Here is a 14,432-nt window from a genome sequence, read left to right as displayed (position 1 = left end):
CTAACAAGGTTGGTAGTTAGCATAGTCATGGTAAAAGTTTTTTTTTAGCAGTGTCAGTCATTTTTTTATTTATTGCAAATAAGGTTGGGAGTTACAAGTCCCATACATTGACTTCTTTTGGTTGGACCTGGAAGTAAGTAATTTTATATGTGTGACGTTACACTCACAAGGTTAGTTCTCCTATACTACAGGTGTTGAACTCCAGCCCTGGAGGGCTGGTGTTCTACATGTTTTCTAGCCAAGCTGCATAGAAGCTTCTTATTGGCTAAACACACCTGATCCAGGTAATCAGCAGGAGATAAGACAGGGTTTCTGGAAAACCAGCAGGACGTCGGCCCTCGAGGACTTGAGTTTGAAACCCCTGTCCTATACAATTAATGCATATTACATAAGTTCAAAACTAGGCAATTTTTTGACAATGCGCCTTACAAACTTGTGTACTCAATAGTGCAGAATATTCTGCAAATGTAAGAATAGTTATAAAAAACACTTGTTTAGAAAACCAGATGCAGCATTCAGAACTGTGTACTGCTACCGCAGAAAAGCTAGATCTGAATTGACATAAAGTGCAACACTGTAGTCCACTGACAGGTGATAAAAGCATGAATAACTTCAGGGTAAGATAGAGCTTTACTCTGCCAGGAGCTCATAGATGGGGGAAAAAGCTAGACTTGACAACCATACAGGCCTTCTTATCAGAGGATCATGAGCTTTTCCCCTCTAAAAGCTCCAGCTGATTCAGGTTTAATGTGATCTGTCACTCAGGTTGCATTCAGAGGTGGTCTCAGTCACGTGTGGTCACACTGTTTAACACGACGGCTGCTAATGTGTCACGATGAGGCATTGCTTCTGAAACGGATGTTTCTTCATTTAATCCGTTTTTCTCAGCATTCCTGCTGGTCTTTAACGGGTTGTGTCTCACACTGACAGTCAACAAAGGAGTCCCTTTGATTAAAGCCACCAGTTGATTTACTGTTGTCTTCTGCTTTACGCAGACAGTCAACTAATGTCAACAGCATGTTTGTTTGGACGTAAAGCCAAACTGCTCTGATCACATGCAAACATGCAATCTGCAAGTGCATGTATGCACGGAAACTTTCAAAGTAAGACTTGTAAATACAGAAGCCTGAACTGTTTACTTAAGACTCATCTTCACATCATACCTAAACACCCCCGTAAACCGTGGTTCATGAAAATAACCATATAGTATTTAGTGAAGAATTATGAATTTGATTGCCTTTTTTTGGAACATGAAACAGTTGCTAGGCAACCATTAAATGTTTCACAAATAAAAAAGCACATACACTCAACCTAAGCATTGGTTGCAAATCTTTCCAGATATGCGGACAAAATAAAAAAAAAACACGCAATAAGATCCTAAAGAAGGTACTCAATATCAGTAGACACTGGCAGACCAGGGATTACCACCTTTACAGCAACATCAAGAAAAGAAAAAAAGAATATCACTGCCTGTAATAACAAGTGGGATCATTTCCCAAAAGCTTTCATCCTTCAGACTCCAGGAGTAAGTCGATAAGTGTTGACTGTGAAGATTCCTAGTCATCCAGGTCATGTTATCATAATCACCATAACTCAAGCTTGCAAATCAAGACTACCAAACCCAAACTAAAATAACAAAACCTAGCAGTATAAGACTGCCTAGGCCAAATGAGCTCTGCCCTGCCCAGCCAAGCTCTAGTGAGGTCTTGTCTGTCTTAAGTACTTGACAGGTGCTGATCAAGATTTTTGGCCCCACCTGCCAGGTGAACAGAACAGCAGAGTGTGTGGAAACGATGCTGCACAGGAGTAGCAGGATGGGTGAAGCGTGAACATAGAGCGCAGCCTCAACACAGGTTTCACAATCCTATACAAACTGGGTTAAATTTGTTCCTTTAGTTTACTCAGCATAGGCTGATAATGTAATGCTTTATTATTCTTGTAATACATTATTGACAATTTCTATTATGTACTCACTTTCCATTTAATAGTCAATGTATTTCACGCTTGTCTAGCGTTTTTTAATATTCAGATCTGACACAAAGCTGCACAGAAAATACATGAAGTGGGGAAAATAGCTTGAAAAAAAAAATAGATTTTTTTTATGAATATGTAAAAGTTTTTGGGAGGATTTTTACTGTTGATGTTCCATTTAAATTAAGAAAACACCAAGTAGGGGAGACCGGGTTGGTCTTACTATTGGCTTATCTCACCGGTTGTCACAATTTTCACTTATTCATGCATTGCTCATATTCAAAAAATAATTATAAAAAAGACAATTCTTACATGACATGAAAGCTTGAAGCTTTGTCTTAAAATGTGTATGTCTTTTGCTTTTATAAGTCATTGTAACAAAAAGTAATAAGTATAAACCATCAAAGACAAACAGAAACATTTGGGCTTAAAAATTTAAAGACGTTAGTATTTTAGATTTAGACTTTAATTTAACATTAGCTTCTTAGAGTGTTTATAATAATGAAAATATTTAGAATAAGGAACATTTTTTCCTTTAGTGTTTTGAAAAATGAAAAAAAAAGAGATATAAAGGCTCAGGACCGCACAATGGACTACAAAAACTAAAGGGAACTACAGATGTTTTCTTCTACTGTTTCATTTAAAGGATGATACTACACCACCTACTGATATTCTGGGACCATTAGGTTAGGGTACCTCTGCAGGTCTGTTACCGCCTCCGGTACCGGCGTGGCCGGCGTCCCTATAGTAGACCCGGAGGATGGGGAGCCGTGATTTAACTGGAACAGCCAGCACGTCTAAATTTGATGAGCCCTCCATGGTGAAGGTGTTCTGCGTCGCGCTGTGCCGCGGAGGAGAAGCACATTTCTTCATGTGGGTTTGAAGCACAGAAGTTTAGATTTAAATGTAAGTAATGACTTTTTGGTTTAGTGCGACCTTTTTAAAGTTATAAAGCCAACGTTGTTATAAATTTTGTCATCCTGGGATAGGGTCTCTCCCTCATGTGGGCATCCTCAAGGTTTTTTCTTCTTCTTTTGTTTTTCTTTACCAGGAGGGATGGTCTAAGGGCAGGGATAACCAGTTTTATTTAGTTTTTCAGTCTTAAGCTATTTTTCATATTTTATGACTAATTTTCTGCATCTGTAAAATTACCAGCATGAAGCACAATGAGGCAAATTTACATTGTGATATTGGGCTATATAAATAAAATGTATATTTCTGAGCGGGAGTAGCGCCACGCTAACATAGGTGGTCGGCATCTTTTCTTAACATCGAGTGGGAGTGACAACCAAATTTGAAGACGGTATTTTTACATAAGAGGGAAAATGTAGGGGTAGGGAGAAGACATAGAGGTAGGGAAAGAATTTGGATACGGCCTAAGACTGTGAAAACATACAGTACAGTGACCTAAATGAACATTTTTCTGAAAATTTGGAATTTGGCCGTACTGCGGAATTTCTAATTGAGAGGCGGCAGTCACATTTTTACTTGCAGTAACGATTTTCAAAAAATTTGAGTGGCAGCATGAAATCTTGAAAATTCATGTGGTGACAGTTGTACTTGTGCCTGCGGCATAACTTCCCATTACTGTATATCTTCTTATAGGAAAAACACTCCTGATCCAGGATGCCGGCCCTTGAGTCCAGGAGTCGGACACCTCTGCTTCACATCATCAGGTGTTGTTTCCTACAGAAGTAAATGTTTTTTTGTCTGTGCTCTTTTCTACAGGTGATCACTCTGGAGGGCTGGGTGGAGATCATGTACTATGTCATGGATGCCCATTCCTTCTACAACTTCATCTACTTTATTCTACTTATAATAGTAAGTTGTCAATGCAGGAATTGAAGTATACAAATAAGTTTTTTTATGTCACAATGAGAAACCAGGACAAAATCAAAGAACCACCTTTTTTCTCCATTAAAAGACTTTTTAATTCTCATCCTTCAACTGTATGTTGCCAAACGCTCTTGTGTCTGAGCGCTGGTGCGTGTTTTTCTCTACCCGTGCATGCATGTGGTATAATACTAGTCTCATTGCCCCAACTACTTTGCTCACCCAGGGGCTGTCTTGCCTTTTATTGCACTTTTAATTGCCTGCTTTCAGAGTCAGAAACAGTTTTTTCACTCCCGTTCTCCCACTTTTGTTCTTTTCGTTCTTCTCCACTTTACTGATTTTTATACCATTGGATTTCCTGACTTTGTCTAGCTCTGTTCCTTTTTTTTTTTAAACAGTCAGCACACTAATACCTTTTCCTTCCCTTCCTAACTTTGTCCCAGTCGAACTTCTCTTGGTTGCTTTTTCTGCTCCTTTAATTCCACCTCCCCTTTCTTCACCGAGCTGTGTACAGAGTACGGTTCATGCGCCTGTCACTCCACTGTCGCCATCTCTGAAGCGCAAACACACAAAGCGAAACCTTCCCACACTCCCTCGGATTTGCCGTTTGACATCCCCCTGCTCATCATCAAGCCTGTCATATTGCCTTTCTAAGGGTGATTCGCGATATAATGGTCGTCTTTTGATGTGGAAACATTGCAGATGAAGTGGGGAGGAAGAAAAAGGGGAGGAATAACCAAGAGGCTGGTGTTAGTGTCTGTAGAAATAAAAAAAAAGAAGAAAAATGATGAAAGCAGTGGGAAATTATAAAGAGAGAATGGATAATGCGTCAAAAGACAGGACACCAAGTAAGGTTAAGAGGGCAGGTGATGAGGAGGACAAGAGCGATGAAGGAGGAATTGATGGATTGATCGGGAAAGGAGGCCGGGGAGGTGGCAGTGATGGAGTAGAGTGTCGACAGGAAGTCAGAGAGAGGATTGGAAGACGAGGAGTGGAGGCGAGCGCTCCCTTTGATGTTAAATGAAATGGTATTAATTAGAGTGAATCTCTCAGCATGTCCTCTGGGCTTACATGGTTGGAGCAGCTGATCACAGGATCATGTGTGAAAATGTGTCATGAGGCATCTTCTGTGACCAAACGTCTGATGAAGCCTTCATACTACAGTAGGGAAAGTCAAGTGTACCATATATTTTAGGCTACTTGTGAAATAGGGATGCCACAATACTAATTGCCTTTTATCAAAAAAAAAAGGCTGTTATTGATGCTTGAGTCACATTTCGTTCAATTCATGTATTGTACCAAATAAGAACAATAAAAAGTTTACTTTTCACAAATTAGAAATGTCTGTTTTGGCTAAGAGGATAAATAAACAAACAAAGTTGAGGAATTCAAGTGCATAATGGTTAATGAACATTGACCATCCATCCATCCATCTTCTTCCGCTTCATCCGGGACCGGGTCGCGGGGGCAGCAGTCTGAGCAAAGATGCCCAGACTTCCCTCTCCCCGGCCACTTCCTCCAGCTCCTCTGGGGGGACCCCGAGGCGTTCCCAGGCCAGCCGAGAAACATAGTCTCTCCAGCGTGTCCTGGGTCTTCCGCGGGGCCTCCGCCCAGTGGGACATGCCCGGAACACCTCACCAGGGAGGCGTCCAGGAGGCATCCGGACCAGATGCCCAAGCCACCTCAACTGGCTCCTCTCGATGCGGAGGAGAAGCGGCTCTACTCCGAGCTCTCTGACCAACATTGACCAAATTTTTGAAAAGCGAAAAAACATTTTAACTTCAATGTAGAAAGGCCTCAGACTTCAATATTTGTAAGACATGAGTATAATGAAAAAAAAACAATAAAACTCTTAGCCAAAAAAAAAAAATCCCAACAATGTTGGACTTTTACATGTGTCTATAGTTAACAACTAAAAATCCTGTAATAGACTGCTGCTTTTTTTTTATTTTGCTTGGGTTTCCTGCTTTATTGTACCACTTTTAGACAGAATGTCACAGGTAATCGGTGACACTGGAGATGCTAGCTAGATAGCACTTTTTTATTTTATTTTTTGTATTTTGTATTTAACAGCAAATCCCAAAGACCCACACTTTTGGTTTGGCAGAAAGGTTTTTTTTTATGCCCTTCTTGACACAATTCTAAGAAAGTCAACATTCTTGAGCAAAACTAAGGATCCTAGATTAATAATAACAAATAATAACCTTTATTGTTAACTGTTTTTTTGGTATATTAAAAAAAAGATATCAGGAAAGGTGAGATATTTCATTTTGTAGTTTTTTCAGAGACAAAAAAGCAGCAGTTCAGCCTTTTTTGGCTTTGTTATTGCATGTTTCAAAGTCTCACAAACAGACTTGGTGTATCTAAGTGAATTTAGAGATTTACCACTAAGATGTCAGAGTTCCCGTTGTCATCCCAGCATGGTTTTACTCTGACTGGCAGACAGACGGAGAGACTTTTAATTGTTTGTAACAGACTCGAGGATAACAGAAAGCACAGAGGGAAGGAAGGAAGGAAGGCTGCCAGAAACCCGGATCCACAGACAGATAAGACGCACAGAGAGAAGAAGGGAAAAAAAAAGTTTCCTCTAAGATCTCACTCACCTAACATTTGCGAGGCGATTATGTGTGGCAAATGGAACTGAGAAGGAGGATGAGTGATACGAGGGAGCGCTAGAAGGCAAACAGATGACAGAAGAGATAGACGGATAAGGCATAAGGAATTGAGACCATGTAGAAGAGAGAATTAAGGTTTGTTTTTTCAGATTTGTCATGATCTAGAGGAGTTTGTACAAAAGAACTCAGTAAAAGTTGAAATACTATTTAATATTGCAATATTAACAAAGTTAAACTCACAATTACGAAATCTGCTCCGTCAAATGTTTCTTATTTTCACCAGCACTTTATATTTTTTTAGGTGAGAATTAAAAAGCTTATACTTTCCATTAATTTGATAAAAGGTGACCAATTCTTTAAAAAAGTATTGCTCAGGTGCTTTTAATCGGCCAACAACATCCACGTGTTCCTGTGAAAGATGTACACTTAAAAAAAGAGGGCATTAACAAAAAGGTAATTAAAATATTAATACTGTTACTTATAACATTTAAAGAAGATACTGTTTTAGAATAGAACTGATGAGCCAGAGTTCAAAATTATGTGCAGAATGCAAAAATAGACTTGAAAAAATAGCCATACCGAATTGGTTTTTCATCTATGCAGAATTATGTAAATTAAAAAAAAATCTTACAGTGAAATTAATTAAGGCCCATTCAAATGAAAATTGTGTTTTTTATTTTTAACATATTTTTGTGGCATTTCTATCATGGTAAAGAGGGAAAAATAAAATTAATTTTAACTGTGTATTTCTGAATATTTAATTAAAAGACCACTGGGAACACTTTAACAATAGATCAAAAGATGATCAGAGTTGCTCTTTAAACTTGACAGTACCAGTCCTTATAACAGCTTAAATACTGACATATTAAATTTAAATAATGAAAGCACATCCATAACCTCAAGATTCTCATAAGTTTATGTTTTCAATCAGTGAAATCTTGGACAAAAAAGCCACTTGGTGTAAATCAAAACGAGGCAAAGATACAGATTATCTAATATGCAAAATGACCAGGGCCGGGAATCGATGAAAAAAAAAAAATGTAACAAATTAATCGCAAACCTGGGAAAACATTTATTGCTATTCTCTTAACAGTGAACAGAAGAGTCTCCGCAATTTTTACACAACTCCGGTGCTCGTTGTAGAAAATGTATGTCGGTCCCCATCCCAAAATGACATCCCAAAATAAAATAGTGATCGGTTTCCTCATTGTTGGATTTTAAGCGGACAGCTCTTTTTCGCTCCGCCCCCCCATAGCAGATGCGCTCCTGTTCTACATAACAGCCGTCAGACTGACGATCACCTTCCACCTTATCTTTTAAAATAAAAGATCACTTTTGTCCAAAAACTACAAATAAATGACATATTATCTCGTTAATTTAATAGAATCTCAATCACAGAATATAAAAAAAGTTAAAGTTTATTCTAGACAGAATTTTATGCTGCTGATCTCACAGCTGCACGGCAGGACACCTGAGGGCATTTATTAAATATCAATACGTTAATTTGTTATAATTCATTGCGTGTTAACCCGTTCATTTTCACATTCCTAAAAATTACAAAAGTTCGTGTGTTGCTTGGAGGTAGGAAAAAGGCGGTTTATGAAGTCCCACTCTGATCATCTTTAACACTTACCAGGAATTTCCAATTTTTTGTCTGCTACTGATTAACAACGATTCGAATAAAGAAATACTCCGAAATGGAGCTTAACTTTCCTTAATCATTAGAAAAAAATATCACTACAACAGGCCCTGCGACAGACTGGCGACCTGTCCAGGGTGTACCCCGCCTTCGCCCTTCAGTAGCCGGGATAGGCTCCGGCACCCCCGCGACCCCGAAAGGGACGAAGCGGTCAAGAAAATGGATGGATGGATATCACTACAACACTTTAAAAGCACAATTTTCATCAGAGTGGTTCTTTAAATGTATGTTACACTTCATACAAATGTAGAACATACATAGTCTAGGCTGCTGGAAAGTGTTGGAAAAGCTTCTGCTCCTTCCTCAAGCTTGAAAGCCAACCAGTCTGAAGATGACTGTGTTCTCTGCACTGATGAAGAGCATGGCCGTGCACAAACACACTCTCACACACTGCCATACATCAACAGGCACATAAATCTGCACTTTGACAGTGTGGCTCAGATGGAGAGGGGAATGGGGTTATCAGGCTTACAATCGCCACACTTCACACAGGACCTCCCCCCTGCTCCATCTCCTCCTCTTTTTTTCTGTCATCTCTGCTTCTCAGGGTTACTCACATATTTAATTCTTTTTTTTTTTCCTTCAATTTGTAGCTTGTAGGAAGCTGTGTGCTGTGTAAAACTAAAGAAACTTTTCTGTAAATTTAAGGATGAAGGGTATTTTTGGATGAAAATTAAAAAAAAAATGATATTGCATAACAAGTCTACGACTATTGTATATAATTTATTGCTAAATGTTTGTAAAGTCCATTTTAAAACATTTTCTAAGCTTGTAACTGCAATCAATAAGATATAAAAGGTCAGAGTAGCTGCTGTAACAACAGACTGCAGATTACAGACAGAAACAGATGTACAGGTTAGCTATGATATGACCTATTTCTCCAACACATATACGGATGTCATGTACCAGCTGCCATCATGTTCTGGAAAAAAAATCCTAATGATCTCCAGAAAACATGATTTCTTCTAAAAGTTTTGTTTAAAAAAGGTTTTTAGCTGCAAAAACCGCCATCATTACTGCAGGTTGTTGCTCCTGGCAGTCATTATTTATAGAAATACAAACAAGTGAGGGTGCACTATTCTTTAAAAAAAATTATAATGGGGAAATATAAAGTCAAAAATCGTCACAGATATATATATATATATGTTTAATAATAATAAATTTGATGTATATGGCGCCTTTCTTGGCACTCAAGGTCGCCTCACATAAATAAAAGCATAAAAACACAACAATTAAATAACAAACAACATTAAGTCAACAGTTAAAATTACGGGTAAGTGTCAGATATTAAATGCACTGCAAAAAAGGTACGTTTCCAGGTGTATTTATATATATAAAACATTACTTTGTCTCTTTTTCTTCAAAAAATCCTGCTTGACTTCAATTTTAGACCATAAAATGAAAATTTTTAGTGAAATTTCTTTCATTTAATCATTGTCAATTAACGTGGGGAAACACAAGAACATTTAATGTCTAAATCATGAACTGCTATGTAATTAAATCACAAGTTTTTAGTTGAATTATTTTATAGCAGCAAAGAAATGAAAAAAAAATGATTATGTTCAGCCTTATATTGTGCTTGGGTCAAAATTGACCCATTTTCATTCTCGTAAATGTGTCAGTTTTGACCTAAATGTTAAAAAGCAGTAGGGTTTTTACGCCAACTCTTTTCTAGATTGTCCTTTTCTTTTAAACTAATTATGTCAGAAAGACAATTCAGATAATTAAAAATAATAGGCTAATAATATTAATACGGAAGTAATTGTGGACTTTATCAATTTTATTGTTATTATTTAGGAAATCCAAGGATCTCACGGAGCTTGAACAAAACATAAAATTGTTTTGTTAAATTTAAAATATAGTACATATGGCACAATATAGTATTTTCCGTTCAAAAATCAGCATTTTGCGAGTATGATGCTAATTTTGTGCACAGAAATTTGAGTTTATTTGAGTTAGCATTTTGAGTGCATAAATTAAGATTTTGTGCTCAAAAATTACCATATTGTGGGTACTTAAGTTAGCCTTTTGTGACCAAATTTAGTGTTTTGTGGCCATAGAGTAGCATTTTGTTAGAGTTTTAAAGGTACAAATTAGCATTTTAAGCACACAGGATGCTAATTCGTGAGCACAGATTAGCATTTTGTGGCCACAAATTATTGGAAGACACTGAAGATGGTAAAACTCTTTAATATGTGAGTGCAAAAAAGAATGCTTTTCTGTGGCCATAAAATACTAATTTGTACATAAAAAAACTAATTTGTGACTAATCTGTTAATTTGAGGGAACACTTTATTTATATATTTTTAATGTCATGTCCATGGCTTTGTTAAATCTTGGCTTCTGTGATTGAGGAAAACTGTTTCATTTTTAGGAAATGGTAATCTTGCTATCTTAAAACTCTTCCTGCCTCTGTAGCTTTGGCCTTAGTGTTTCCAGAGAGGGAATGATAGATTTCGAAACCTTTAAATTCAAAGAGCAAAACTGCGAGAAAATAAAGTGGCTCATATAATTAAGGTCCTAAATGTACAGCGGCAGAACCGGTGTTTCTGTGTGTGCAGGCTCTAGTGCAGCCCACCAAAGGACCCGTGTGGGGAGAGCCTTCCGGCTGGATAATTGCCTTGCGCTTGCATAAAGTTGAACTCTTCTCAACTTTTCGAAGCAGCACACCCACTCAAATGCACAAATTGCATTCCTTAGTGTTTTTCAGCGGCCTTCAATGATCACTCGTCAATGTCCACACAAAATAATTTACATTCGATGACTCAGACGCTTCAGGACTGTGAACCAGCAGCAGTAAGCTTCACATTTAAGTTGCAGCAGAATCACGACGAGATGAAGACACAGTAGTTTCAGCTTTAGAGACAACTACCTAAATGAGATTTATTCTTTAAGGACTGAAAGGCTGAGCTGACATTCTAGAACAATGGCTGTTGAGACTATTTGTGCATGTAGGTTTTGATTCGATGGTTTCACACCTGCTGATATAACTCTGGCAGAGTGCGGATGCTTCATGGAGCAATTTTTACGGTGGAATGACAATAAGTGAGCTAAATAAATACCTGCCTCACAGTTTTACACACTTCAAATAAAAATAAACCGTTTTCTTCCCTTGTAAAAACAAAGCCAATGAGGGAAATTTAGTTTAAACTTTAGCATTCTGAATGTCAGCTTTTAGTGGTAGTTAACCCTTCTGATTTTAAGGAAATATTGCTGGTGATAAATAAAAAGGATGTTATTTGGGGAATAACAGGTGTTGTCACTTAATGCTCTGGTCACAACTGCCGTTACATATGGGGTTAAGATGCAGCCTCTCCTCTCTATGAGCCTCTACGGGCCTGGATAACCCAAAAACCTGCAGCACCCGTAGGGTTAATCCCCCAAATATGTGCATGGGTCTAAGGCTGAATCTAAATTCTCCCCCTACAGCTTCTCCCTTCCCAACCATTTAGTCCTCCAGGCAGAGAAATGTGAAAAATTGTGTTTTCAATTTCGGATGACCCTTCCCCTTGATGACATCATCATTATTTGCCAGTCATCTATGTTAGCGCGCAGCTGCCAGGGCTCGCAAAATACATAACGTCAGTTTTCTAAGTTTAATTTTGAAACAAAAAGTCATTACTTCAGGTAAATGTAAACTTCTGTGCTTCAGAGCACACCCACATGAAGGAGGGAGTTTCTCCTCCACAGCACAACGCAGATCATCCTCGCGGCGGAGGGATACGCAATAAAAAGTCCCTATGGACTTTATAACAACTGTTTCGGACACCCCATACCCTAATGTTACTACAATTGGAGAGATGGGGAAAAGCCAGAGGGGTGGGGAAAGAGTTCAGATTCAGTCTAAGACTACAATCACATATCCCAAAATGCCACTACGCGACGACCTTGTTGACCGTGCCGCCGAATTTGTAGATGAGAAGCAGCAGTCACATATTTACATGCCGTGCAGAGGTTTTAGAAAAAAATAGAAAATAAATGGCGACCACATTATTTTTTGATAATGGTCGATGGATGGATGACTGGGCTCATTCGCAGATTGCATGGTGGCAGTCCAGTTACACACAGGAGCGTGATAATTGACTTTTAGGAGGCTCTCCAAGGTCCCCAAAATTGTCTGATGATCGGTCCATTTTAGACTGCCACCCCGGACTCCAGCAAAATCTGGCGATCCTGGCCACCATGGATCCAAATGAGGAGACGGCGTATATGGTGCACAAAACTCATCATGGCGTTGATAGCACCACAGCAACTCTGAGACCTTTGTATTGATGAATTGTGGTTGATGCTGTGAAGAATACGAAAAAGACAGGACATTGTGCTTTCGTGGGAGGCATGTTGTCTAAAAATGTATAAAGTGACAAAATCATGATGTGTGCTCAAAATCTGAGTTGCAAATGACCAGTGGTGCAGAATGACCATAAATATTTATTAAAGCTAACTGCTATAAATATGTCATTATATACACTATATAAGTATCAATATATTTAAGCTGCATTTATTTATTAAAATATTTGTTTATTTACTATGTGCATACCTTTTATGCTCCTAGATTGGTTCCTTTTTTATGATCAACCTGTGCCTCGTGGTCATCGCCACTCAGTTCTCAGAGACCAAGCAGCGAGAGCATCAGCTGATGCAGGAGCAGCGGGCTCAGTGTTCCTCCTCCTCAACGCTGGCTAGTGAACCAGGGGACTGCTATGAAGAGTTGTTCCAGCTCATGTGCCACTTCCTCCGCAAGACCAAAAGACAAACGGTGTCCCTTTTCTACACGCTGAGGGGTAAACCTCGGGGCTTCCGTGGAGTTGGAAGAGGCAGAGAAGCAGGAGAGGCACGGGAGAGGAAGGCCAACGGACAGGGGAGAAATGAGAGGAGAGCACTCCCGAGGCACGGTATGTGACTTTCAGCGCTACAAATGAAGCTGTATATTTGCACATGAGTTATGCACTCACTCTCTATTTGCATCACGCCAGGTCCGAGGTGTTCTTATCACAATAAACCAGACCACACGTCGCCAGCAGAACCCACAGCCCTCACTGCCACCTCTGCAGCAGATGGCTGCCCTCAGTGCGCCATGGCGCTGACACTCAAAGATGGGGTGAGGCCAGTTAGCAGTGGTGCCAGCAATGAAGCAGAAGCCTCCGAGGAAACAGAAAAAGAGGATGACCAGACTGACAGTAAAGAAAAGGGCAATAAAGGCCATACCAGTTCAGAGAACCATGTGGGCTGCTGTCCAAAGAAGGGTTGCAGGGAAATATGGCATGACGTAAGGATGAAGCTGTGGGGCATCGTCGAAAGCAAGTACTTCAACCGAGGGATCATGATCGCCATCCTGATCAACACTATAAGCATGGGCATAGAGCACCATGAGCAGGTACACAAATATCCCCTTGTGTGGCATTACTTGAGTTCAACTTCATGGTCACCAAACCTTTTTTCTTGACATTTATCTATTTTTACAGTATGGATAGTAAAGGGAAAACCCTTGGCAGCATCTAACTCCATTTGGTCACTCATGCATAGAACTTAATTTATGACCTCCCCACACTGGTTGCAAAGGGACCAAAGTTTTTCCCGGTCAATAGCTGTTAACTCAACACATTCTCATTCCCAAAGTCATGACATTTTGACACATGGCTAAGGACCCTCCGCATCAAAAATGGACATTTTAGGTGTCCCAAACTCGTTTTTTGACATTCTGGCTGTTCCAATTCAGTCAAAGCTCCCCAACCTCTGGGCTGCAAACTAGTACCACTCCGTGGACCGAATCGGTACCTTAACCCGATAAAGAAAGAGGATCGGTACTGGGCGCGGATTGGTACCAGTTCCGGATGGGGTACCAGACACGGACCAGGTTAGGGTTAGGGGACCAGGTTAAGGTACCAGTACTGGCCGCTCCACAAGGTTTGGTCCGCCAGCAAGTCAAAAAATGACGAGTTGGGGACACACAAGATACCAAAAAGTGACTTAACCATGTTTAAAAAAGTGAAAGCTTTGGAATGAGAATGTGTTGGTCAACTAGCTAAAATAAACCAAGGTTCTAAGGTTAAATATTTCAACGCAGTTTTAACTTTAACTTCACATTAATATGCAAAGTATGTAAACATTTTAAGCTTGCAAACAAAATAGCTATTAGTTGAGCACAAACATTTTTTCTTGGCTCATTATATATATATATATATAAATATATATATACATATATATACATATGTGACAAATACATGCTTGTTCTTGCAAATCGGCCATAAACGGATGAGAAAATGATGAGTAAATAAATTAGAGCAAATGCAGGATGGTGTTACTAAAGTTCTTAG

The 14,432-nt window shown here is 39.1% G+C and overlaps 1 protein-coding gene across 1 annotated transcript in view; it reads left to right on the top strand.

Moving 5' to 3' along the window:
• Positions 1-14,432, top strand: part of LOC112137652 (voltage-dependent T-type calcium channel subunit alpha-1I) — a 168,526-nt gene that overhangs the window by 66,939 nt on the left and 87,155 nt on the right. Inside the window, exons 6-8 of the mRNA XM_024260075.2 lie at positions 3,700-3,792; positions 12,671-13,010; positions 13,092-13,492. Of these exons, the coding sequence (XP_024115843.2) occupies positions 3,700-3,792; positions 12,671-13,010; positions 13,092-13,492 (834 nt within the window). The remainder of the gene's footprint in view (positions 1-3,699; positions 3,793-12,670; positions 13,011-13,091; positions 13,493-14,432) is intronic.

The sequence above is a fragment of the Oryzias melastigma genome, linkage group LG1 (genome assembly GCF_002922805.2).
Source record: "Oryzias melastigma strain HK-1 linkage group LG1, ASM292280v2, whole genome shotgun sequence".
In the NCBI taxonomy this organism is placed as follows: domain Eukaryota; kingdom Metazoa; phylum Chordata; class Actinopteri; order Beloniformes; family Adrianichthyidae; genus Oryzias; species Oryzias melastigma.
The sequence above is the reverse complement of the archived record's forward strand: the minus strand, read 5'-3'. Positions and strand labels throughout refer to the sequence as shown.